The sequence below is a fragment of the Cottoperca gobio genome, unplaced genomic scaffold, assembly GCF_900634415.1.
Source record: "Cottoperca gobio unplaced genomic scaffold, fCotGob3.1 fCotGob3_44arrow_ctg1, whole genome shotgun sequence".
Classification (NCBI taxonomy): Eukaryota; Metazoa; Chordata; class Actinopteri; order Perciformes; family Bovichtidae; genus Cottoperca; species Cottoperca gobio.
The window spans coordinates 6,228-30,442 of NW_021167017.1; the positions used below are offsets into that span (position 1 = coordinate 6,228).

At 41.8% G+C, this 24,215-nt stretch overlaps 1 protein-coding gene and 1 pseudogene across 1 annotated transcript; one reads left to right on the plus strand and one right to left on the minus strand.

Moving 5' to 3' along the window:
• Positions 1 to 941: 941 nt before the first annotated feature.
• On the minus strand, positions 942 to 23,775 carry LOC115006049 (calcium/calmodulin-dependent protein kinase type II subunit beta-like). The gene is made up of 7 exons (XM_029428080.1): positions 23,097 to 23,775; positions 5,655 to 5,829; positions 4,517 to 4,678; positions 3,678 to 3,753; positions 3,489 to 3,583; positions 2,837 to 3,070; positions 942 to 1,013 (listed from the first exon to the last, which is right to left on the minus strand). The coding sequence occupies exons 1-6, from the start codon at positions 23,181 to 23,183 to the stop codon at positions 2,838 to 2,840; spliced, it is 828 nt and encodes a 275-aa protein (XP_029283940.1). The 5' UTR covers positions 23,184 to 23,775; the 3' UTR covers positions 942 to 1,013; position 2,837.
• Positions 14,224 to 19,412, plus strand: LOC115006048 (nuclear factor 7, brain-like; annotated as a pseudogene).
• Positions 23,776 to 24,215: the final 440 nt, after the last annotated feature.

The following is a 24,215-nucleotide window of genomic DNA, read 5'->3' on the forward strand; positions in this document are numbered from 1 at the left end:
GCAGCAATAGAAAACACCAGGTTCCTCATTCTGTACAGAGGCATTATGTTTGAGTTAGCACTATGTGTCTGGCTCACATTACCACAGTCACACATACATAAAGACTCAGTCTCTACATTCACACCATCAGACATACCCCTTCCAAAAAGAAGAAAAGAAATCCCCAAAAGAAATCGAACAAACAAAAACATGTTGTCCATGAGTTTGGGCGCAGAATTATAGCTAACGTACAAGAAGCAACTGACAAAAAATGGCAATATAATTTTCCACTTAAGAGCCACAATAAAAAACAGCCACTGTTAATATGGGGGAAAAACATGCTTCCTTAACAAGATAGAGAAAAACAAAAAAAGATTTCCTTCAACTATAGAAACCACTGGCATCAGAAATGTTGACTTATACAAATTACATATACAATTGCTTATGTGTAATAATAATAATATTAATATAGTAATAATAATAATAATAATAATAATATTAATATAGTAATAATAATAATAATAATATAGTAATGATAATAGATTTTACTTAAAACTTTACATACTGTATTTCCAGTGCAGTGTTTATGTCACATAAGTGTGGATTCACAGGAGCACAAGAGGGTTGGTGTCACAAAAAAAGAGACCAGAGGAAGAAGGCATCACACCGAGTGCTGAAAACACCACACCCCCCCACCCCACCCCCCACCCAGAGTGTCGGAGGGAAGGAGACGCAGCCGCAGGGGGTGAAGGACGTCGAGCTGTTTGTTTGATAGTTGTCAGATTGTGTTGTAGGACAGGTGACAAACAAAGGGGGCAGTAGTAGTAAAAGAAGAGATGCATGCTGGGGGTTGAGGTCGGGGGTCCAGTGAGGCGGGGGGGTTGGGGGTTGGGGGGGGGGTTGTTGTTGTTGAGGGGCCTGTCCCCAAACCGACACTGGACTTGTTCTTTCATCCCTTCCTCCTCTTCCTCTCTCTCTCTCTCTCTCTCTCTCCAGCAGAGCACTCCTGACGGACAGAGCTATGGCATTCATCCCTGAGGAGGAAAACAAAACGGCGTCAAATAAATGATAAATAATAAATATGACTGAGATCAGATTTTTAAATGAAGGGAATAGTCTGACAGTTTGGGAAATAGGCTTATTTGTTTTTACTGTGGATGAGTGGATTCACACTGATGAGGAAATTCCTCTTATTAAAGCAACACACTGAAGGATTTCTCAGTTTCTTCTCCTTAAGTTAGGAAACAAAACACAGTGGGCCCCAGGTCACATTCATGCACCTTGTTCTTTTACCATGTCTAAGGTCAGGACCCGTCGTCTCACACAGACACATAGCTCAACACACAGGGCTGACTGTTGTAGAGAGAGCTGGTACATAAGAGTTATGGAGGCTCCGTCTCTGTGGATCTGCACCCACACATACACAATGTGAGCACACAGACATCAGTGGATAAGATTAGGTGCACTTTGCCTTAAATCACCTGCAGATGCTAACAACTACCTCTTTTACAATGTGCAGCCTGTGACCTGAGGAGCCCAACGTGATCCGTCATTAGCTAAACATGTTTTCGCACTTATTATCCAATGGCATCGTTTAACATGAATGGATTGGCAGAGAATGGCCATATTTGGGGGTCTTAATCTAGTGCGCCCAGCGTAGGTTGAGTACCCTGAGAGAAAGTCGTACACTGGGACTACGTCTCTGTAATTCACTTGCATTTCTCATCCTCCAAGCTCCAATAAACCTTTAGCGTAAGACATCAAGTCCGTCTCCTGCAGCTTTTTTGGTCTCCAGTTACTCTACTCACAAAGATTTCCCTTCACAGAAACCATTTAATCTAACTAAACTACCACCAGCAGCTGGTTATCTGAGCTTAGCATAAAGACTGGAAACAGCTAGCCTGCCTCTGTCCAAAGGTAACAACGTTTTCCTACCAGCACCTCTACATTTTTGCACTGCAGTGTTTGTGTGAATTGCTGCCAGGTACATTTTTTAAGTCAGGCTAGTTGTTTCCCCTTGTTCCCAGTCCTTATGCTAAGCTAAGCTAAGCCACCTGTCTCCAGCTTCACGTATATGAGAGTGGTATCAACATTCTCATGTAACTCTCTGCAAGCAAGCACATTAATGTCCCAAAATGATGAACTATGATTTTGGAGTTTGATTTTTACCACTTCAAAACTTGAATTTCAATAAGCATGATTTCATGACTTTGGTGGGAATGCCACAATAAAGCTTAAATATAGCAGAAATGTTGTTCTACTTGTTTATGGTGCAAACATTGCAATATCAACGAAGGAAACAAAAGTCTGATTAGAATCATGATAGACCTGCAACTTCTACCTCTAGGATTACTGTGTACCAGGCAGTAAGGCTACAGCATCAGCTGAAACATTTAATAAATACATGCAGTTGAAAAAGCACCACATGAGGACCAAAAGTAAATTCATAGAATTAACTTAAATGATTTATTGGGTGGGAATTCAAGCTTTCTCCAGACTATTAGCATTCCTAAGGCTAATGGAAACGCACACTGATTTTCTTTTGCTGACTGTCGCTGCACCTAAAATCTATGCAGCATTTGAATGAACACATCCCGTAAGAACCTTCTTTCTGCTTCTACACAGTGTGAGCACCCAGAAGAACCAACAGCAATGCAGTCAATGTACTCAATACTAGATTTAGAATTAGAGCTACCAACTTTGAAATGTTTGTTCTTGCCTTTTATCCTCTATTACCACTCTGGTTGTTGTGTTAAACTAACATGTGAAATATACAGCATAGGTACAACAGCTGCTTTCTGAAGAGTACCAACATGCTCCGAGAGGAACGCCTCCTGCTGTCAGTTTTCTCCATTACCTCACTGGAGTGGCGCAGCAGGTGCTCCTGAGCAGTGGAAGTGGATGTTCTGCCACTTGCTGTCTCTGCGATGCCAGACGCGAGTTTCCTCCGACTGGCTGGACCGCGGCCGACCCTGGTTGTCAACAAACTGAGTCAGGCGGATGTAAGCGATGCAGGCTGCGTCCTCGCCGATCATGTGGACGTGAGGGTTCAGGATGGTGGTGTGGATGGGCTTGCTGTTCTTAGCCAAAACTGAGAAGATGTCAGGAGAAAGAATGGAGTAAGACACCACCGGTTTGGAATTGTAATAGTTCAACAAACTATGTAATTTGATGTGTAAATGTAACACTAATCATCTCAGTCGGTGTGGTTGCTGCTGTGGAATATCTTCAGCCATTGTTGGCGAGTCTAGTTTTTTTAGGGTGGAGCTTTAGTTAAATTTATCTACTTTCATTTTCCTACTTGACGCTTCCTGTGAAAATATTTCCTAATGAAACCAGTAATAGGGCAAATGTAGAGATGTACAGCAGCTAAAGGAGAGAACACGGCCCCATTTTGTGATTCAGACAAATGACGTGTATGTTTACACTAAAATTACAGATAAACAAGATGAATCAATAATAAACATAAGCACCGATAAGACAAATGCCACCAAATGTATCAATCTTACGGTTCTCAAAGTAAAATCTGTGGAAATCCATGCCCTCTACCAGGTTGCCCAGCGCCTCCGGTTCAAATGAAGTCAGTCCAGGGTCGCAGATCTTCCTGAGGAGGAGAGAGCAGGGCATGTTAACGAAGACACACATTAACTCTAAACTATGCATTTGAACGCAAACCACTCACTAAAACGCAGACTCACGCGTATGCTTCAAAGTCTCCATTGTTGATTGCCTCTATCAGCTGCTCGGTGATCTTGATTATTTCTTGTTTGCGTCCTGCAGAAGAAAAACAGGCACATAAGTTAATCAGAGGTAAACACAACAGTTGTTCAGATCGAGAGCAGTTAGTTTCTGAATTGTTCACGCAACAACACAGATGCTCAGGCAAAGGCAGTTAGAACCCTGACATACATTATGTTCTTTGGGAAAACTGCAAATAATGTTTCAACTTCTTTGGTCATTTATATAATGAGCGCAAAATATATGCTTCATAGTAAACTTGCTGTAATTGTGCCAAGTGTGGATTCTGTATAACAAACATCTTTGAAGATGCAGGTTAATTCACTCTTGATTAGTTTGGGAATTCATTTCTCATACATGTCAAACTAATTCAATCAAACATGTCCACACATACAATAGTGAGCCTTGCTCATCATGTGATCCTGATCGACTGTCAAACACACACACAAGGCATCTCCTTATATCACCGCACACAATGTCACCGCTGTATTCAAAGACATCACAAGTAGTTAAAAGCATAAATCTGAGTGCAGTCAGCAGTGCTCTCCATGGCAGACTGAAGAGGATGTTAATAGCAGCACAAAGCACACACATCCAGATGTTCCAATTTCCAACTTAGCTGACCAAAGAGCAGTTTACCACAAAGTACTTTATGTTATGTACCTGTTTACCGAAAGCACAAAACACTGACTGTGAAACACACTTGCTCACACACAGGCCTGCGCTGAAATGCCGTCTCATTAGGCCCCGTGATTGGCCAATGTGAGAAGGGTCGGGGTGGGCCGTGCTCGATACTCACTCTGGGAGGAAGACAGGGAAGGGGAGTGAGGGGGAGGTGGGGAGGTGGTGTGTGCAGGTGTAGGGGTGGGCCTGGCGCTAGGTACCGGTGCAGCGTCACCCTCGGGTGCAGGGGCCACCGGCACCCTGCGAACGCTGCTTACCAGGTCTGTGAGCCGAGACACTGAGTGCCGCCCAGGCAGGATGGATGGATGGATAGGTGGGGGGTGGAGTGATGCAAAACAACAGATTAGAGAATAAAATAATGTGTGGTCACAATAACTATAAATTAAACTACAGTGTCAGCAACATTACTCATTGTCACAGCCTTCTTTTGCACTACAGACGCCACACAGAGGAAGATTCAGCGCCCACAGATATAGTTTTATGTGGAATCTTTCATTAAAACGACAGTATTATACCTTTCAATTAACCCTTTCAAGCCTTTCGTTTGCACACCATTATTCATCATTTCCAGGTCTACTTCAGATATGAAGCACAGACTTTAAATGATGCACAACTATGCAGTTATAATCATTATCATACAAATATTCAATTTAACTATTTTATTTGGTCTATATATCAAGCCAATTAATACCTAATGAAGTGTTAAATCTGAAAAATAAATAAATAAATAAAGGGACATTCATTTAAAAGACACATTTTGTAAATCAGTTAACACATTTTACTTAAATAGGAGTAAAGAGTGCATTTATTGTTTGGGTCTATTTTCAACAGAGGAAGTTTCTGGCCCAGAAGAATAAACATGATCTGGCTTTGGCTACACAGACTGCATTTTAAGTCAGTAAATCAATTAATCATTGATTTAGCTCTTTTCATTGAATTGTCTTTGAAAATAAAAATGTAGAACATCGTCAGCTTCATCCTATAATGTTTTTCCCCTAAAAACTCATCACAGCAATATATTTAGATTCTGCAATTGGAGGTGGTTTCACCATCCAACATCTCTTTAGTGCAAACTTAAAAAGATTAAACAAAAGAAAACTTGGGATTTCTAAAAACAGGTGCAGCCAAAAACAATTCATTGTTAAAAATAAGATAGTGATCTATGTAAAGCTTGTTTTATTCCTTTTCCAAAATGACAAATTTTGCAGCGGTCGTCTCCAGTACTCTCCCTGTTCTTTCTCTTGTCTACTTACTCTGCATGGGGACAACAGGGGTGTGTGGAGGGGAGGGGGCAGAGAGGGCAGCGGGAGGTGGAGTGCTGGATCTCCCTTCCCCGTCAGATGTGGGCCCTGAGCCCCTACGCACTGACCCCAGCAGGTCAGCAAACTTTGTGGCAGCTGAGTTTAGGAGGGAGGAAGGGAGGCACACCTCACCCAACGAACACTTTGTGAAGCACTTTGTGCATTTATTACAGCAGCAAGTCTTTGTGAAGAAGTCTCTATTCACTTTGCACATCGACACTTTGGAATTTGATCTTCTTTGCAGAAAAGTAGAAGTTCCTTCACATAGCGAGGGGATCTCCTGTGTACAGCTCTCTTTAGGTCATTGCACATGTTTTCGATGGGATGGAGGTCCGGGCTCTGACTGGGACATTCCAAGACTTTGATTTTCCTTTTCTGAAGCCACGCCTTGGTCCACTTGGATGTGTGCTTTGGGTCATTGTCATGTTGGGACGAGATATTCCTCTTCCTCTTCATCTTCATCTTTCTGACAGCAGGTTTTGTGCCAGAATATCTTGATATTTGGAGCTATTCATTCAAGCAGCCCAGAGCATGATGCTCCCACCACCACGCTTCACAGGCGTTTGGTGTTCCTTGGATGATGAGCTGTATTGAAACATATCTTAACATAGTTCAACCTTTGTCCCGTCAGACCACAACACATCTTCCCACATGGTTCGGGGGTGACTCAAACAGGCTTTGATATTTCTTTTTGTAAGAAAGGGTTTCCGTGTTGCCACCCTACCCCATCGCCCAGACATGTGCAGAATACGGGAGATGGTGGTCACATGCAAGGAGGGACCAGTACCTGCCAGAAATTCCTTTAGTTCCTTCAATGTTGCCGTTGGCCTCTTGGTCGCCTCCCTGATAAGTCTTCTCCTCGTCCTCTCATCAACTTTGGAGGCTCGTCCTGATCTTTGCAATGTCTCTGTGGTGCCACATCTTCTCCACTTATTGATGGGGTTGACAGTGCTCCACGGTACATCTAATGCCTTCGATATTCTTTTATATCCCTCTCCTGATTCTACTTTTCAACAATTACATCTGGCAGTTTCTTTGGTAACTCTTTGTGGTCCATGGCTCTCCCAGTAGGATGCAACACCAAACATTCAAGCAAATACTTCAGCAACAGCTGACTTTACTCTGGTTTTAGTCAGAATCACTTTCATGGATGGAAGGTGTATGCTGTTTACCTACATGCATGATTTTGAATGTGATTGGTTAACTTTGAACACAGCTTGTTATGAAAGGGTGTGCAGACTTATGCAATCACTTTGTTGTTCTGATAATTAACTAGTTGTTTTCTCTGGATTTGTTTGTTGGAAGATCACATTAAAGATCGAACAAGTCTGACATTTACGTTGTTATTGATGTCTTTACGTTTCAAAAACCTGCAATTTCATAAGAGTGAGTAGACTTTATATATCCACTGTAAGTAGCAGAACACGTGTGAGGAATAAAGCATGGCATGTTGGAGAAGAGTTGTGCAACGGGTTTCATTTGATGGAGATGAATTGATTCTCACTTAGAAACATTCAGGAATCACATTTACCCTCCTACACCTTCACTGCAGCATTAAATATAATCATTTACAACAGTCTCCTGAGAAAATACATATTTCTTCACTTTGAGACTTTGTCTTATGAGAAACCAATAAAGCAGTTGTTGGTCAGCTTTGTAATCTGAAGTTGTAACAGTGTGTTGATGCTCAAGTGTGTTATAAAGAGGCTCATTGAAGAGAGGGAGGACTGAGGGTTGTACACACACATGTAGTGATGGCTGTCTGAAGGATTTGCTCTTTAGGAGAGTTTTCACTAAAGATTTGGTTCCTTCACTCTTACATGTGATTAATTGTGTGACCTACTGAAGGCAGTGTTCAGGGACAACATACCCACATGTGCATAATGTCATCCACATTATTGAATGTGCAATATGTATACAGTATGTGATGCATGGTCACATTATATTTCCTGTAAACGCCACAAGATGGAGACAAAGTCCACATTTTGTTCACAGCAGACTCATTTTGAACACTGAACATTTGATCTGTCACTTATTTACATGCATATTCCTGTTTGCTGCACAGGTTGATCCAATAGCAGCACCTCTCAGCAGTTTATGATGGATTTTCTTTTTATACATATCCTTCACAAAAACCCATTGTGTTTGTCAGACATGCTGTATGTCCAGGGCAGATAAGAGATGCATCTCTGCTGTGGCTCTTGATGTTGTTGCTTCTTCAGACACCAGTTCAGTCGAGTCTCAAAGACATTATTCAGACTGAATGATATCTTGGACATGAGTCTTTTCAGCTCTTCAGAGGCCGACATTTATTTTGTGCTGCTGTACCATCATAAAACTCAATTATACAAGATATTAACACGGAATTCAAACATAGTTGTTGAGGAACTCAGAGACAAGAATGGTGCACTCAAATGAACGACTCAGACGGATATAACAAAATAAAATGCTTTGCTGCAAACAAAGTACAAAACAATAGGTGGAAACAATCAGGGGCGGGGCAGACAATCACACCAAGGAAGGAAGTAATCAAGACATGACACAAGGGGAAGAGAACATTTCAAAACAAAACAGGAAGTGTACGACGAGACAAGACTTGAGTGAATCTAACTACACAAAAGGTCACATGACAACCACAGACTAACATGACATTAAACAAAAGCCTGATCTAAACCCTAAACATGAACATGACTACATTTAACATAGCTGACGAGACACAACAATCATTTATTCTCTGCTTCTCTCATTCTTTCTTTTTCTGCTGCTGTCAGAGAAAAACTGAAGTGCTACAGAAGTACATACAGGGCAACAGAAGTATCTGTGTTAGTGCAGTTTTTCTTTCCTGCCTTCAAACACTTACCACAAACATTTCACTGTTAGAATACAAGTCAGTGACAGCTCCTGCACGTTCTCCCTGTAGGACGGCTCATGAAGCACCGCCTTCACCGCCTCCAGGAAGATGTCTTTGTTTAATGTGCCAACGTCCAGCACTTTGGCATCGCCCTCGCTCTCATCCTGATCCTCCTGGTCAAACATCAGAGGAAGGCCGACGATGGGAACTCTGTGGTAGTTGGCCTCTTGAAGTCTGTTGGTGCCTCCGTGGTCCACAAACACTCTTTGGGCGTCATAAGAGTTATTTTTGGGGCAGCCTGTCCAGCAGCACCTTGCTTGTTTCCCCAATTCGGACTGCAAGGAATCTGGGTGTTACATTGGACGACCAACTGTCACTGCCAACATCTCTGCAACAGTCGGCTTCTGCAGAAACACTCTTTACAGGGGTGTCAAACATACGGCCTGCGGGCCGGAACCGGTCCACTGAGGGTCGCACACAACACTGCCAAGCAAGCAAACTGTTCATGCTGGAGCTGCCGGTAAAAAAACTTCTGGAACTGGCGGGTTCTGTCAACATTACACTCGCAGCCTCATTACCCAAAATGTCTTTGTCAAAAAAGGAGAAACGTGGACACGGAGTGTAGAGTTTTCCAAGAAAAATGGACCGTTTCCTATTTATTCACAGAGGTGTGTGCTTGGTGTGTTCACAGCAGCTTTCAGTGCTCAAAGATTATAATATTTGGCGTCACTATGAGACTCATCATGGCGAATGGTCTGAAGAAACAGCAGCCTGTAGCCGAGATGTCGGCGATGCAGCAGTGAAAGCTAACTACCTTATTGCTAGTGAAATAGCATTAGCATCAAAGCCATACTGCAGTGTTTCGCTCGCCGTTCACGGTCAAGGCTTCTGATCTGCCCGTCGACATCCAACTTTAAGTAATCAACTTGCAGTGTGATTCAGATTTGAAGGAAAAATTTGTCTCGGTGGGCTTGGACACCTTTTATCAGCTTCTCTTGACAGGGCACCCCACATTGACAGCTCTCGCTGCAAAGGTTTTGTGCATGTTTGGGACTACCTACCTTTGTGAACAACTTTTCTCTGTAATGAGCATCAATAAAACAAAGCTCTACAGAGCTCTAGGCTCACACACGAACACTTAAATGACATCCTGGCTGCTCCTCAGGATTTGACGCCTGATATTGACGCACGTGTGACGCTAAAAGATTACAAGTTTCAGGAGCAAACTAAACAGTGAGTAAGCATACTTAATGTAAAATGCTGCTTCGGACACTTTTGCACATTATATATTTCTGTGAGAATATATTTCTGTGAAAATGAATACTTACTGTGGAAATATTTAAAGACATTGAACAGTGAAATATAATGTCAGTCAGCAGCTGCAGTACAAAGAGACACAACCTTTATGTATTTACATGTATACATTTACAAGGCAGGCGGATAACTTAATGCCTCCTTAATAGTTGTTACTTTAGTTTGTGTTTGTGTGGTGTGTCAGGATTACTACACAGATGTGGAAATGAATGTCATTTTCTAATTATTTCTATATCTTGACAAGTTGTTTTGATCATAAAGTAAAATACTATATTGTTCCAGATACCTGTGACTAAATGTGTTGTGCCTGATACACTGTGATCTGTAAGTTGTAATGCAACTAAATGATAAACTGAGGCATAATATTGTTGAAATTGCACTTTTAGGTTGTTCATAATGTTTTGTAAAAAGATAGTTCATTAAATGTGAACATTTTCAGAATGTACTTGTTTGCACTAAAACAAAGGGAAACATTTTGAGATCTCGTTATTTATAGGTTATTATATGATTTTACTAGTCCGGCCCACTTGAGATCAAATTGGCCCCTGAACTAAAATGAGTTTGGCACCCCTGCTTTACAACATCAGGAGGATACGTCCCCTACTGACTCAGAAGGCAACGCAGGTTCTGGTTCAGGCTCTTGTCATCTTACTGCTTGACTCCTGCATGTGCCATTCAACCTCTACAGCTCATCCAGAATGCAGCAGCCCGACTGGTCTTTAACCTACCTTAGTTCTCCCACACTACACCTCTCCTCTGCTCCCTTCACTGGTTACCAGTGGGGGCCAAAATCTGCTCTAAGATTCTGGTCCTGGCCTACCGTGCTGTGAATGGATCAGCCCCTTCCTACATCCAGGCCATGATCAAACCACACACCCCAGCTCGCTCACTTCGCTCTGCATCGGCCAATCGGCTCGCTACTCCCTCACTGTGAGTGGGACCCAGACAGTGACGTGCGATGAGGTTCATGGCTGGGGAGGCACTGACAGATGAATACGCAATAGCGATTTTGACTAGAAAAATGATCAATATTATTTGAATCATACAGAAAATGCATTTATAGCACAGACCAGTGGACACACATACATTTATATTTTATTTTATTGTTATTAATTGTTTTACTTTTCATAATAACGGGGGAGGCTCTGCCTGTTTCAACTGCAAAAAAATTAATCTCTTTGTATGTTGCACTTACATTGGTTTGGCTTGTTTGAAGCTATTGTTCTGCATTTAAATGATGTCACCCATTTAAAGCTGATTGTCACAACCTGGCTCGAGAGGAGGTGACAAGGAGGGAGACAACACAATCAAATAACTTTTCTATATGGTTTAATTTAAGTAAATGATCCACAAAGCACAAGCACAATACAAATAGCAGCAGCAGGCCAGAGGGAAGAGACAGAGAAGATCTTGCAGGTCTCTTTATAGCCTGAGCCCAGCCTGCTCAGGTGTGCTGAATCAGTGATGAGGAGATGAGGTCTCAGCTCCACCAATCAACCTCCTGAAACACAGGTTAAGCACACAACATGGGAAGGACAGGACAAGGCCACCTCTGAGGCCGTCACATGATGTACTTGCAAGATTCTTGCTGTTTGAAGTTATATTCTCATCATTGTTTGCACTTATTGTAAGTTGCTTTGGACAAAAGTGTCAGCTAAATAAACTGTAACGTAACGTAATGTCTCCAGGCTCATAATAATGACTCCATGCTCTGCAGAGCTCAAGACAAAGTCCTGCAGGTGTTGAGGAAGCAGCTTGGCGGGTTTACACTGTGGTGGGACAAAGAACTCAAAGAAAAAGTCAGTTCTCATCAACCAAATATCTGCCGCCTGAACAAACTCATCATAGTGGACGTCAGGACCAATGTGACGTTGGACAAATGGCGTGTAGTGAGATCGGGGTGGATGACGCTGTCATCTACGTGATGCAGAGATCTCTCTCTCACCTGGAGAAGGCTGGGGGCACTGTGGGAATCATGTTCTTTGATTTCTCCAGTGCCTTCAACACCACTCAACCCAGGCTGCTGGGGGACAAGCTGGAGCGCTCGGGGTGGATCATCACCTCACCAGCTGGATCCTGGACTACCTCACCAACCGTCCACAGTACATGAGGACCTGGGAGTGTCACTCGGACATGATTGTCTGCAGCACGGGGGCCCCCAAGGAACGGTTCTGGCGTCGTTTCTCTTCACCCTCTACACTGCAGAATTCACCCACAACACAGCAAAGTGTCACCTGCAGAAGTTTTCTGATGACTCTGCTATTGTCGGCCTCATCTCTGATGGGGATGACGAGGAGTGCAGAGAGCTGACACAGGACTTTGCCCTCTGGTGCCAGAGGAACCACCTCCTGCTCAACGCAGGGAAGACCAGGGAGCTGGTGGTGGATATCAGGAGGCGCCATCATTCTCCCCCAACACCAGTGAACAAACCTGGGAACGGACATTGAGATTGTAAAAGAGTGTTCACCTGAACAATAAACTGGACTGGTCAGATAACTCTGCTGCTCTGTTTAAGAAGGGACGGAGCAGCTTTATATGCTGAGGAGACTGAGGTCTGACCTTCTTTGACTCTGTGGTGGCATCAGCCATTTGTTATGGAGTGGTGTGCTGGGGCAGCAGCATCTCAGCTGCTGACAGGAAGAGACTGAACAGACTGGTTAAGAAGGCCAGCTCTGTCCTGGGGAGCCCTGATTCTGATTCTCCATCTTTGAAATAAGCTGAAGTTAGAGTGGAGTCTCACGACGGAGCTGCAGCATTCTTATCGTGAAATAATTCATGTCGTTCAAATTTAAATGTACTGTTTTAGGGTACTGTAGGGTTTTGATGTTTACTGGACCTTTTCCATGGATGGTTGGACCTGTTTGTCTGTTTGAGCTGCTGTTCATGAATCATCCAGCAGAGAGCAGAGTGTTAGTGTGACTTCTAGTTTCCTCTCTATAAATAACAGACTACAGTCACATCAGCTGAGGTGAGTTAGTATCAGGTTTCATAGTTTCTCCATGTTTGTTCCTAATGTTTTCAAAACTTTACAATCTTTACAAACTTCGTGTTCTCCAGTTATGAAGCAGCCAACATATTGTTACAATATTTTACCCCCCAGGATAAATATTTTATTTTAGGCTTATCTTGAGCATCTGGACACATCAAATCAAATCAAATGCATTTATATAGCCCAATATAACAAATGACACATTAGTCTCAGGGGGCTTTACAGCCTGTACAACATACGACACCCTCTGTCCTTAGACCAGGGGTGTCCAAACCTTTTTCACTGAGGGCCACATACAGAAAAATATATGAAGGGCTGGGCCACTGACTCGAGGTGAGGTATATTGCCTTAAAATCTATCAAATGTAGGTAGATTATGCTTGATAATTGAATATGCTCAAGAGGGGTGGGGGTGGGGGGCAGCCTCCATCACAGCCTCCATCGCAGCTTTCTATTAATGAGGTTTCATTTAATGTGTTACAATAAGGGTTTGCCTCAGATTGCTTCTTAGCCAGGATGGTGATCCTCCTTCACAGCCCTGTATAAAGGGGGGGGGGGGGGAGATATCTCAAGCTTGTTAAACACTCTAAACTGCACTTTGGACTGAAGGATGCTGCAGGTCAGGAGTAAGTTTGGTGTTTGAGATATGAAGGACATCACAGAGATGCTGTCGCTCATTTAAATTCTCAATCTGCTTTTGTTCTTCTTCTGCATTGATCATGTCGATTTCTTTCTCAATGATAGAAAAATCTTGGAAGCGCTGAATGAATTCTGTCATGAGAGACGTGATCACAGACACATATTTCCCCTTGTTATCAGAGAGGTTGCGCAGTAGGCTCTTGTTCAGTGTTGAGATGACCAGTAAGATCAACTAAAAATACCAGGTCTGCCAAACATGGAGGGTCACTCATGCTCATGAAGAGGTCGGTCCTTCTTTTTCAAAAACAGGTCGGTTTCTGATCTCAGGGAATAAAACCACTGCAGCACGGAGCCGCGACTCAGCCAGCGCACATCAGAACTGTGGAGTACGTCCCCGTATTCAGCATCGACATCAGACAGGAAAGCTTTAAATTATCTGTGGTAAAGTCCTCGTGCTCGAATTATGTTGTGTCCTTTAGACTCGTAAGACCAAGCAGCTCTTCCGTAACGCAAAAGTTGTCGTCAACTCCCCGCAAAAACAGCTGTGCGGTGTCTGTCGCATCCGTGCTCTCATCACATGCAATCAGTAAACATCTAAAGCACAAGCTTTATCTGACACTTGATGTTTTAAGTTAGCTGACAAGTCAAAACTGTGTTTCTGTGTTAGAACTAAGAAGTGCAAAACATTCAAGTGCAAGTTTCTATCTGGGCCATATTCCATTATACTTTTAGAATTTGCTGCGGGCCAATTAAAAATGGATCACGGGCCGCAGTTGGCCCACGGGCCGTAGTTTGGACACCCCTGCCTTAGACCCTCGCACCGCACAAGGAAAATCTTCCTAAAAGAAGCCCAACATTAGCATTAGGAAACTCTTGGAAGCCTCAACAATAACTTTATGTTTTTTAATCACTTCAACAGATTTGATTGAAAGGATCATGAAGACGTCAGGCAGGATAAAAGTTTAGGGGAAGTCATGTTACTGTGGCTGAAAAGTAAAAATGTTGTCAAACTTGTTTATTGTCAGTCAGCCTGTTGAAATGTTCAGTCCTCGTTAGACTAGAATACAACACTCCTCTCCGTGTTTGTAGCATTTCATGAGCATTTTCATTTCTTATTTAATGAATAAACCGGAAAGATCAGCTTTTGTTTTTTAAACTTATTTTACCGTTTGTAGTAAATAAATGACAGAGCAGCATTTCCTGCTGTTGATAGTTCACCCTGTGACAGAGATACATGGAAACAAAAGAAGATTTTGATATTGTTGAACAGAGCTGAGACGCCAGGACAGGGTGTGAGATCTCTGCTGGAAAACACACGTCTGGAGTGAATCAAGTGGAGAAGTGGAGAGACTGTAAGTCGGTGAGTCCTAAATATAACTTTATGTTTTTTAATCACATCAACAGAGTTGAATTGAAATGAACATGAAGATGTCAGGCAGGATAAAGGTTTAATGAATGAGTTCAGTTTATTCCAGCACACAACTGTTGAGACCTTCAACCTAAAATGAGTGTTAATGAGACAAACATGTTTCCTGCAGAACTCTGGTCTGAAGGGAATCCACTCCCATATGTACATGTACCTCAACAACTCTTGTGTTCTTCTGCAGAGATACATCAGGAAAACATCAGTGTGGGCTTCTGCACATGTTTGAATACCTGCAGTCTGAAGGGATCAAGCTTTAACGCTTATCTCTTTACACTTTATAGTTAATAAAGTTGAAAGTCGTCTGGAGTCAATAACTATAACTCATGTTGTACAGAGGAAAGGTGTAAAGTAGATAAACAGGCGGTGCAGCTTCTGTCTCAGAACAGGAAGCTAAACTTTGAATTGTTGTGTGAGTGACGAGCCTGACACTGACTGTTGTTGGTCAAAGTTCACACAGTCGTTTAGAGGTATTTTATCTGAACAGACTGAAGCTGTGACGTTTCAGAGCAGAACAGTTTGAAATGACCAAACAGAGGCACGTCACACTTTGAACTATATTTCCTGATGGTTCTGAGAGACGTGCTGTCAGGATGGAGAAGCTGCACAAAATCAACAAAGTCAAAGACTGTGATGTTTTCACTTCTCATCCCTCTGTTCCAGATCCTTACCACGCTGTAAGACTGGAAGGTCTGTGGGAAGTGTTGCTATTTAACAAGTCGTGTGCCTGAACTACACGCTTTCTTACGATGTTCTGCTTCTGTGTCTAGATATTGTGTCAACTGTTATCTGGATGTTTTGTGTGCACTCCAGGAAGAGTGACTGCTACAAGAACACTAAAGAAAGAGATATAAAAGTATTTCCAGGAGAGCTGTGTTGTGTCCTTCTAGGTTTTACTTTAGAGGCTGAAAACACAAGTTATGACAATAAGAAATCTGTTTTATTTGAACATTTTGAGGATGAAGACTTTCTACTTTCTTATCTTTATAGCTCCTCAACAATACCGTCTCTGTCCGACACCTTTCACTGTCATGTTTATAAACTCTAAATATCTTTAAGACATTGACAGAACATGTATGTGTTGTTGATCATTTCTTTATTTTGCAGGTGTTAATCTTTAAAAGATAATTCCAACAAATGCATGATGAGATAAACTCATGTAGTGTGATCCTTAGAGTCAGTAGAGGGTGAGTGAGTGAAAATACTCTCGTGCTGAGAGACTTGATGTCGACTCGATATCAGGATTGTTATTTGTACATTTACTCTGACAAAATGTAGAAACAATTATAATGAAGTCAGTTTGTTTTAAAAGAAATGAAAAGTGAACAACAGCTTTGTTCCTATAAGTGCACATTAAGAGAGTGCTATTTCTTTAGTCCAACTGGATATATGAACACCGTCAAACAGGCGTGTTAGCAGAACATGTTTCCTGTTGCACTGGCTGAAGAATAAAACTGTCAAACTGGTTTCATGTCACTCAGCCTGTTGAAATGTTCAGTCAAAGACACAAACCTCTCCTTGTTTGTGCCTTTATGAGCATTTCCAACTCTTTATTTAGTGAACAATGAAATATAACTTCATCTTTTTTACTGGAGCGTCCTCTGTACTAAGACTGAGTCCTGACCGCTGCGGTCAATGTTCCAATCCGACCCGTGGCCCTTTGCTGCATGTCGTCCCCTGCCCCCCCTCTCATCTCTCTTTGACTCTTCTATCAAATAACCAAAAGAAATAACTTTAAGATCTGCTTTTTAAATGATTGTACCTCTTGTGTTTGTCTTCCAACAGATACCTGTACAAAGTAATTGTCCCCAACTGAAGGAAAAGTTCAACATTTCCCTCTGAAAGACATCCTGACGTCACCATCTGCTGGTGAATAAATGACAGAGCAGCATTTCCTGCTGTTGATAGTTCACCCTGTGACAGAGATACATGGAAACAAAAGAAGATTTTGATATTGTTGAACAGAGCTGAGACGCCAGGACAGGGTGTGAGATCTCTGCTGGAAAACACACGTCTGGAGTGAAGAGAAAGGACAGTAACTTGTTGAGTCTTGCTTTCAAAAGACAACAGGGACCGAGACAGATGGCTGAGAAAACCTCTCTTGTTGAAAGTTTCCTGAACTGCCATGTGTGTTCAGAGACTTTCAGAGATCCTGTGTCTCTGAGCTGCAACCACAGCTTCTGTTCCAGCTGCCTGCAGAACTTCTGGGAACAAAGTAAGAACAGAAACTGTCCCATTTGTAAAAGAAAGACCTCAAAAGATACATTAGTGAACTTTGCACTGAAGGAACTGGCTGACTGCTTTGCTGAGAGGCTGAAAGTTGGATCATCTGAGACGGAGAAAGGAGAGAAGAAGGTGGAGGTGTTGTGTAGTAAACATCAAGAAGAGCCTCGATTGTTCTGTAAGGATGAAGATAGAGCTGTGTGTCCTGTCTGTGAGTTTTCTCTCCACCAGAGTCACACGGTGGTTCCTGTAGAACAAGCAGTCAGTGAGCTGAAGGACCAGCTGACATGTGACTTAGAGTCTCTGCAGGACAAGAGGAACAAACACAAACAAGTGGAGGAAACATACAACGAAGTGATTCAAGAGTCCAAGAAGCAGCTGTTGTCCACAGAGAGGAAGATCAGAGCAGAGTTCAACAAGCTCCACCAGTTCCTGAAAGAGGAAGAGGAGTCCAGACTGGCAGCTCTGAGGGAGGAAGAGGAGCAGAAGGGGAAGACTATCAGCAGAGAGATGAAGATGATTCAGGAGCAGATCTCCTCTCTGTCACACAGTATCTCTGCTGTTGAAGAAGACCTGCAGAAACACAAGGTGCCATTCCTCAGCAGTTATAAAGCCACTCAGACCAGAGCCAGAGTCCAGTGCTCACTGTCAGATCCACAGCTGCTCTCAGGAGCGCTGATAGATGTGGCCAAACACCTGGGCAACCTGTCCTTCAGAGTCTGGGAGAAGATGAAGGAGAAGGTCCACTTCAGTCCTGTCCTTCTGGACCCAAACACTGCAGCCCACTGGCTCTATCTGTCTGATGATCTGACCAGTGTGAGATGTGGAGACACAAACCAGCAGCTTCCTGATAATCCAGAGAGATTCACTAAGTATGCTGATGTTCTGGGCTCTGAGGGCTTCAGCTCAGGGAAACACAGCTGGGAGGTGGAGGTGGGAGATCATCCTGTCTGGTATGTAGGTTTGGTTAAAGAGTCAGTTGACAGGAAGGGAAGAGACTAGCTTCACCAAAATATGGAATCTGGTGTTTAGTACATCGCAGTGGGAAATACACTAATAGTGTTGGTGAGACTGTCAGAGTGAAGAAGAATCTCCAGAGGATCAGAGTCCAGCTGGACTATGACAGGGGGGAGGTTTCCTTCTCCGACCCTGAAGACATGACTCACATCTACACTCACAGAGACACTTTCACTGAGAAACTCTTCCCATGGTTCAGTATTGGAAAAGCTGGTGAAGCTAAAACTGCTGATATCAAAATGTGTCCCACTGAGATTTCTCTGTGACGTTCAGGGAGGGTGGTGACGTCTCAGTGATTTATTAGGATTGTTATGCTGGAGGTGGTTTTTTGTCAGTTACAGATAATTCCAGTTAAATGTTTATAGATGAGAATGGTGTAATTGTAAAGTACATGAAGAAAATGTAGAGATGCAGGTTAAAGAAAGAATGAGATGTGATCTCTTTCAGCAGGTCACATGATGGATCACGTTCCTTGATTGTTGTATAATATACAATATATTTCCACAGCACAGAATGAGAAACTAAAGCATAAATGTCGGCAGAATTATGTGTTGGTGGTGTAAATGTGCTGCAAGAACTGGGACGAGTAGATTCCATGTGTTCATCTTATTGTACTTATATCTACAAATGTTATTTTCCCAGACATGAGAAACAACCTTTTGTATCTTAATACAGTCATATTGTTTCTCCAGTGTTTTGATAAAACGTCAGGTCTTACTGTGCACAATGTAAGAACAGTGAATGTTAGTGTAATAATTCACCTGTGATTTGTTGAGCGTGTGTGACTGTCGACATATTCTATATATTATTTCAGTTTATCCATAACAATAAATAAATCTTCTTTATTTGTGCTTCTTTGACTGTAGAAGATTCTACAGGAATAACCTGATGAAGTTTATATTGTTCTTCAATGTTTAATCCATATTAGAGGAGCCCAGAATGGCAAGAAAATCAAACATCAAATATTGACTTTAAGATTGTGTGCATTTGGGCTGCGACTAAATATTATTTCTGTTATCAAATAATGTGTTGATTGTTTTAATCAAAATATCTTTCAAATGTGAAAAATGCCAAATAAAAACATCAAAACCTCAAATTTGAGCAAATGTTTGGATTTGTTACCTGATGAATGATTTAAAGGATTGATGTTTTAAATCGGCAGCGATATGTATTAGTAAGTACAGCTGGCAGTTCATTAAACAATGTAACAAGAAGTGTCATTTCTAATAATATGTATTAAAATGTTGAGTGCAAAGCCCTGACCTCGTCTTTAAATTGTGGATGTTGAATGTTAAAGGTCGCAGTGGTCACCTTCACCTTGATCACTCACATTAATCTGTATCTTTATGATCGCACAGCAGCATTCATTTCATCATTCTTCAACATGTGCTGTTTGTTTCTGTGTGTTGATGTTAACTGTCCATTAGATGTGAAACTTCCCATCAGCACATGAGTGTGTGTTGGATGAACTGCAGGATTTACACTGTGGATTCACGTTACGTTGGATTCAAAGACTCGGATGTTTCCTACCTGGTCGCGTCAACACATTAATGAGTTCATTTCTGTCAATACAAATCAAAGCTGAGCTGCAATTTGATGTGTTTGCACACAGGAAGAGATTCACTTTTCTATTGAAATGATCCTTTTATTGATAACAGCTTAACACATGTTCCTGAAGTTATAGAAACACGTGTAGCACGTAAGAGAACAGAGCAATAATCCAAAGAGTCAGAACTAGAGGATTAATATTAGTCTACAGAAGAAAAGCCAAAGTGACAAAAAGAGACAAAGTAGAACGAGCCAACTGCAGAGAAATGATTGCATCAGGTTGGAAACAGAGGGAATGGGAGAACGAGTGAAAGACACCCTACGAAGAGAAGCCGACTCAGTGTTGTCAGTGCAACTAGTCACTGGCTGGAGAAAGAAGATGGCCGAGGTTCAGAGTGAACACAGTGGCTCCAGCTGATCTCAGTAATGCCTCATCTGACTAAACAGCTGACAGGAAGGCAGCAGAGAAGGACACTTATTGTAGTTTATATGTAGGGCTGCACAATTAATCATTTCCTATCATGACATCAGCTTTGATCATTCATACAGAATCATGATTCTTCCTGTGTTGCTACTGTGGCAGTGGGGTGTGGTCATAGCGCCGCCTGCTGGGGAGAGTCGGGAGTGGCTCAGCTGGGGATCAGACAGCTGGACAGAACCAGGTAATCAGCAACACTATATAAGCATGATGGTAACCTGCTTCTGTTCTCTTGCAGTAGACTGAGTCCTGGAGGGCCCATGAGAGTCTCACGGCCACACCGCCCTGAAAACACCCGAGCTCCTCCCGGCCGGAGGATTGTTATTTTTGGCTGCTTGAAAAGTCTGAGCATGTTTGTAATCAACTTTTCCTTTTCCTGTACTTCCTCTCTTCTGTCATTTTTACCTGGCTGTGGACAGGAGTCTTCCACAGGTACATTTCATTTAGTTATGAATGCACATGTTTCTGATTTAAGGTAAATAAAGGAGGATGGTTTTTTTCCTCAAACTTGCTGACACTATTTATTTATGTTTCTCCTGATATCTCTGCTTCCATGTGGCGCTCCAGGTGTTGTCCAAAGTGCTTGGACGTGCCACTACTCCATCCTGTTCCGGATGCTGATGCAGGTGATCATGTGTCTCTCCTCCCCTCCCTCTCTTCTTCTCCCTCTCTATCTGTATGCATTTATGTAAATGTATGTTACTAACTCACCATCCGGGGTATCATCCCGGAGTGTCTGTCTCTCATGTGGCAGGTTGCCTCTGATAAAGTTTACGTCAGGATCATGAATCGTGGCTGCGCCTGCTGCCCTGGTCCTGCTAGACACCGGGAAGCCTTATTGACATTTTCCTGGATTCATCCAAACTTTCTCTTTTTCCAACACAACATAATTTTCTGTCAAATGTTGTATTTGTACGATGTTGTTTATCCTGTACACACGACATCTATTGCACGTCTGTCCGTCCTGGGAGAGGGATCCCTCCTCAGTTTCTCTCCCTGAGGTTTCTTCCATGTTCCCCCTTTTATTATGGGGTTTCTTTTAGGAAGTGTTTCCTTGTGCGATGCGAGGGTCTAAGGACAGAGGGTGTCGTATCCTGTACAGTCTGTAAAGCACACTGAGACAAATTTGTGATATTGGGCTATATAAATACATTTGATTTGATGTTGTTGGTGCCGTGTGAGAAACTCTTCCCATGGTTCGGTATTGGAGAAGCTGGTGAAGATAAAACTGCTGATATCAAAATGTGTCCCACTGAGATTTCTCTGGACGTTCAGGAATGTAAGTGTTCGTTAAGACTTCAGTCTGACTTCACTGTCTGTCTAGATCTCATTGTAATAATCAAGACAAACAACAGAAAATCCAGACAAATATGATGTTAATCCTCAAACTGCATTACATCATCTGCTCTTCAACCTTCCTGCAGGTTTACAGACGAGCCTGGTTAGCAGCATGTTGTGTTTAATCACCACAATGTAACATTTATTGTCTCCACTAAACCAAATACTTTGTGTTCACTTGTGATTCTTTAACTTTTGTCTTCAGACGTCAGTTTTAGTTTGTTACATTTCTGAATCTTCAGATGAGTTATTTTACATTTGCTCATGTTTTACTGTCAGAGTTTGACACTTTACACTCAGAGTCTCAGTGTATTCAAATGCATTGATTGTTTTTGTTCTTTTGTTTTTCAGCAGAATTGATTTGTTGTTATGAATTGTCTCCGTCTGAAATGATTTATGCAACATGGTTTCATGTGTTTATTGTCTTCATGTAACTTACTGTAAACACATTGTTTTAATCTTGAGCCATGAAGGATGTAGTTATAGTTTGTTTATCTAAAATCTCTAAAGATGGGAACTCCTGCTCTTGACTTTCTGTTTTCTCTTTAATGGATGTCTTCAGAATATTTGACGTTGTTTTGTGAATTCTCTGCTTTGTTGGCGTTTCAGAAATAGATTTAGTGTGTATGTCATGCCACCTCTTAAAGACAATGTGGATACAAGATGCTGAAACTTTATCACATCATCAGGAAACAAAGTTAACAAGTCAAAGCTGTTAATTATCCTGGTTATCAACATCTAGTGTTTAGTCAAACAACCTTGTATAGTAGAATCAGTCATCACTTTTAGTTTGGAGAGTTTTGACTCTTTATATGAATGAGTTCAGATTTGGATTTGTTGTTTTACTCTGAGGGAACAAGTCATTTAATATACTTTTATTTGAGTTCAGTCTTAATTCTTACAGTGCTTCTGCAACCTGTAGCCTATATAACATTGTTTGTAGTGTTTACATGGTCAATAACATGAATGATAAATGACAATGTCCAGTTTTAGATCAACATAAAGGAAATACTTTCTGTACAATTTACTTTAATATGTTTCATTTCTAAATGAACTAAATCTTTATAAAATGTACATCATGCTGCTTCACATGATTATTTATTAAATAATCAGCAGTTTTATTAAAATATTATCTCTGAGGTTGTTTCCTTTCTTTATGTCTGTCAAATATTCATGTGACAAATTACAAAACATACAAACAATGAAAGATGATAACAAAACCAGCTTTTACTAAAGAAACTTTATTTAATCTCAACACATTAATAATTAAACCTCTTTTTATTTGTATGTATGGACAGCCAAACCGTATATATATCTGTTATATACAGACTGTATATAAAGAAGCTAGAACAGCCTCATGCCACCCTGATGAAGGCTACAGTGGATATAAAACGTTTACACACCTTATAAAATTGCAGGCTTTTCAAACGTAAAGACAGAAATAATAACAGCGTAGTAAATGTTTGACTTGTTCCACCAAACAAACACAAATACAGTTAAAAAAACAAATAGTTAATTATTAGGAAGAAGACGTTTTTAAAAACTACAACACCCTGATTGCGTAAGTCTGCACACCTCACCCAACGAACACTTTGTGAAGCACTTTGTGCATTTATTACAGCAGCAAGTCTTTGTGAAGAAGTCTCTATTCACTTTGCACATCGACACTTTGGAATTTGATCTTCTTTGCAGAAAAGTAGAAGTTCCTTCACATAGCGAGGGGATCTCCTGTGTACAGCTCTCTTTAGGTCATTGCACATGTTTTCGATGGGATGGAGGTCCGGGCTCTGACTGGGACATTCCAAGACTTTGATTTTCCTTTTCTGAAGCCACGCCTTGGTCCACTTGGATGTGTGCTTTGGGTCATTGTCATGTTGGGACGAGATATTCCTCTTCCTCTTCATCTTCATCTTTCTGACAGCAGGTTTTGTGCCAGAATATCTTGATATTTGGAGCTATTCATTCAAGCAGCCCAGAGCATGATGCTCCCACCACCACGCTTCACAGGCGTTTGGTGTTCCTTGGATGATGAGCTGTATTGAAACATATCTTAACATAGTTCAACCTTTGTCCCGTCAGACCACAACACATCTTCCCACATGGTTCGGGGGTGACTCAAACAGGCTTTGATATTTCTTTTTGTAAGAAAGGGTTTCCGTGTTGCCACCCTACCCCATCGCCCAGACATGTGCAGAATACGGGAGATGGTGGTCACATGCAAGGAGGGACCAGTACCTGCCAGAAATTCCTTTAGTTCCTTTAATGTTGCCGTTGGCCTCTTGGTCGCCTCCCTGATAAGTCTTCTCCTCGTCCTCTCATCAACTTTGGAGGCTCGTCCTGATCTTTGCAATGTCTCTGTGGTGCCACATCTTCTCCACTTATTGATGGGGTTGACAGTGCTCCACGGTACATCTAATGCCTTCGATATTCTTTTATATCCCTCTCCTGATTCTACTTTTCAACAATTACATCTGGCAGTTTCTTTGGTAACTCTTTGTGGTCCATGGCTCTCCCAGTAGGATGCAACACCAAACATTCAAACAAATACTTCAGCAACAGCTGACTTTACTCTGGTTTTAGTCAGAATCACTTTCATGGATGGAAGGTGTATGCTGTTTACCTACATGCATGATTTTGAATGTGATTGGTTAACTTTGAACACCGCTTGTTATGAAAGGGTGTGCAGACTTATGC

Bases quoted from the DNA above. Each gene is read 5' to 3' on its own strand.
- LOC115006049 (XM_029428080.1), bottom strand. From the start codon at position 23,183: ATGTGCAAAGTGAATAGAGACTTCTTCACAAAGACTTGCTGCTGTAAT. The intron at 5,830-23,096 runs GTGTGCAGACTT...TCGTTGGGTGAG, and splicing joins CAAAGTGTTCGTTGGGTGAG to GTGTGCCTCCCTTCCTCCCT. The intron at 4,679-5,654 runs GTAAGTAGACAA...GGCGGCACTCAG, and splicing joins CCCTGTTGTCCCCATGCAGA to TGTCTCGGCTCACAGACCTG.